The sequence below is a fragment of the Lolium rigidum genome, chromosome 7 (genome assembly GCF_022539505.1).
Source record: "Lolium rigidum isolate FL_2022 chromosome 7, APGP_CSIRO_Lrig_0.1, whole genome shotgun sequence".
NCBI lineage: Eukaryota > Viridiplantae > Streptophyta > Magnoliopsida > Poales > Poaceae > Lolium > Lolium rigidum.
Window position 1 is genome coordinate 193,707,731 of NC_061514.1, and position 1,981 is coordinate 193,709,711.

At 53.8% G+C, this 1,981-nt stretch overlaps 1 protein-coding gene across 1 annotated transcript; it reads right to left on the reverse strand.

Annotated features, from left to right (window-relative positions):
• Nucleotides 1-427: 427 nt before the first annotated feature.
• LOC124678521 (probable carboxylesterase 15) lies at nucleotides 428-1,771 on the reverse strand. Its single transcript, XM_047214394.1, has one exon. It carries the CDS (start codon nucleotides 1,707-1,709, stop codon nucleotides 660-662), a length of 1,050 nt encoding a protein of 349 aa, XP_047070350.1. The 5' UTR covers nucleotides 1,710-1,771; the 3' UTR covers nucleotides 428-659.
• Between the last annotated feature and the right edge of the window lie 210 nt (nucleotides 1,772-1,981).

Below are 1,981 nucleotides of genomic sequence, written 5' to 3' on the forward strand. Positions count from 1 at the left end.
CTCGTGAATGGTTATTTTGAAGCACCCAACAAAAAAAAATTAATTCCCGAACTACAGTGGTGTGTGTAATCTGTACCATGTGGCGTGTGTAAAGAGACAAAAATAAATGCCACATGAATGGTTATTGTGAAGCACCAGAAAAAAAATTACACTGGCCACACAAAAAGTTGTTTTTGTGAAACTTTGTGTACCAGCATAGAATGTCCAGATTTAGACCCAGATTTCTTTTTCAAATTTTTTAGACACTTCAAAATATGTTTTTTTGTCAGTGGGTACATCTACCCTAAGAATGAACCCAAATATATTTCCCGGACTATAGTTGTTCCTTTTATTACTGGACTAAGACTTGCCATAACAGCAAGTTTGCTATTTTGTCATGTCCTGTACCAACAACTTCGGACGCTCAAAACACGTACAGTACTTTTTAGGTGGGTTGGGGGATACAAATCACATCACTGACATGGGAGGACAAGTAGATACAACCTGAGGCCGGGTGTAACAAACCTTTTGAGTAATAAAGTGTTCTTTTTTGAAAAATAGACACTGCGTTCTAACTGCAACTTGTACACGACAATATACGAAAATTTACATAAGGATATGCAGATAACCCGCAGTCGTGGACTCGCCGCCAATCTCGTACGTACACGGTGTGCACTGACTCAAGCTGTTGGCTCCAAGACGCAGCTGTCGACGATGAACCGGGCGATGAGTCGGATCAGCTCGCCGGTGGTCTCTGACCACGGGTCCAGCGTGTAGAACCCGTGCGGCTGACCTCCGAACTCGATGGCCTTCACTGGCTTGCCCAACGCCGCCAGCCGCTCCGCATAGTCGACGTTGCGGTCGCGCAGAATGTCGGTGCCGCCGGAGACGACGAGGACCGGCGGGAACTCCACCGAACCCAGGCCAGGGCTGTCCGGTCCGAACGGGTTGGCTATATGGTGGTCCCTGCTGGCGCCGACAGGCAGCGAGAGCCGCCAGAACTGGTCCAGCAAGGCCAGGTTGACGAACGGCAACTCCTCCAGTGGGAACTCCACCGCCTCCGACTTCGATCGGTCGACGCCGCCAAAGAAGGGCATTAGCAGGACGTACCCTTTGATCGTGATAGGGTCGACGTCGCCCTCACCGCGTTTGGGCGTGGCCGAGCCGGCGCGCACGGCGAGGTGGTGCGCCATGGTCCCACCCGCGGAGTCGCCGGTGACGAACACGCGGCCGAAGTCTGCGGCCTCGGCGAGCCAGCCGTCGGAGGCGGCGGCGTTTACGGACTGATCGCTTAGCCATTTTAGGAAGCCTTCGGCGTCGTCGAAAGCGGCGGGGAGGCGGTGCTCTGGGGCTAGGCGGTACCCGGCGGAGAGAACAACGACGCCAGCCTCCGTGGCGAGCCGGAGGCAGAAGCTGTGGACGTTGCCCCACGTGCACGAGCCGAGGCAGAAGCCCCCGCCGTGGAAGTGGACGAGCACCGGCAGCTTCCGGCCCACCGGGTCGGCGCCGGCCGACGGCTTGTACATGCGGACGCGGAGGTTGTTGGCCTTGTCGTAGACGGCGTCCCTCCACTGCACGCTCGGATGGTCGCTGGGAAAAGTGGTTGGGGAGAACTCCGGGTCGTCCGGCGAACGGATGATGGAGCCGTCGCTGAGTACGCGGAGGAATCCGAAGAGGTCCTCGACAACGTTTGCGTCGCCGGGGGCGGGGGCAGCCACGGCGGCCGGCATGTCGTGCACGTAGGCCTGGTGTAAAGCTTCAGCGGAACAACGGTGAGAGGAAATGCAGGAAGTACTGCTAGGAAGGTAGCTAGTGTTGGTGAGATTAGCAAACCTTAAGCACTCTTATATATCTAGCCATCCCATACCAAACAAATATTACCCTGTCCATCTAAGATGCCGGAGATTGGTCTAAATTTGAATATATTTATACACTAAAAAATGTCTAGATACATTTAAATTTTGATAAATTGGCGATATTTTTTTACAGATAGAGATAGTAT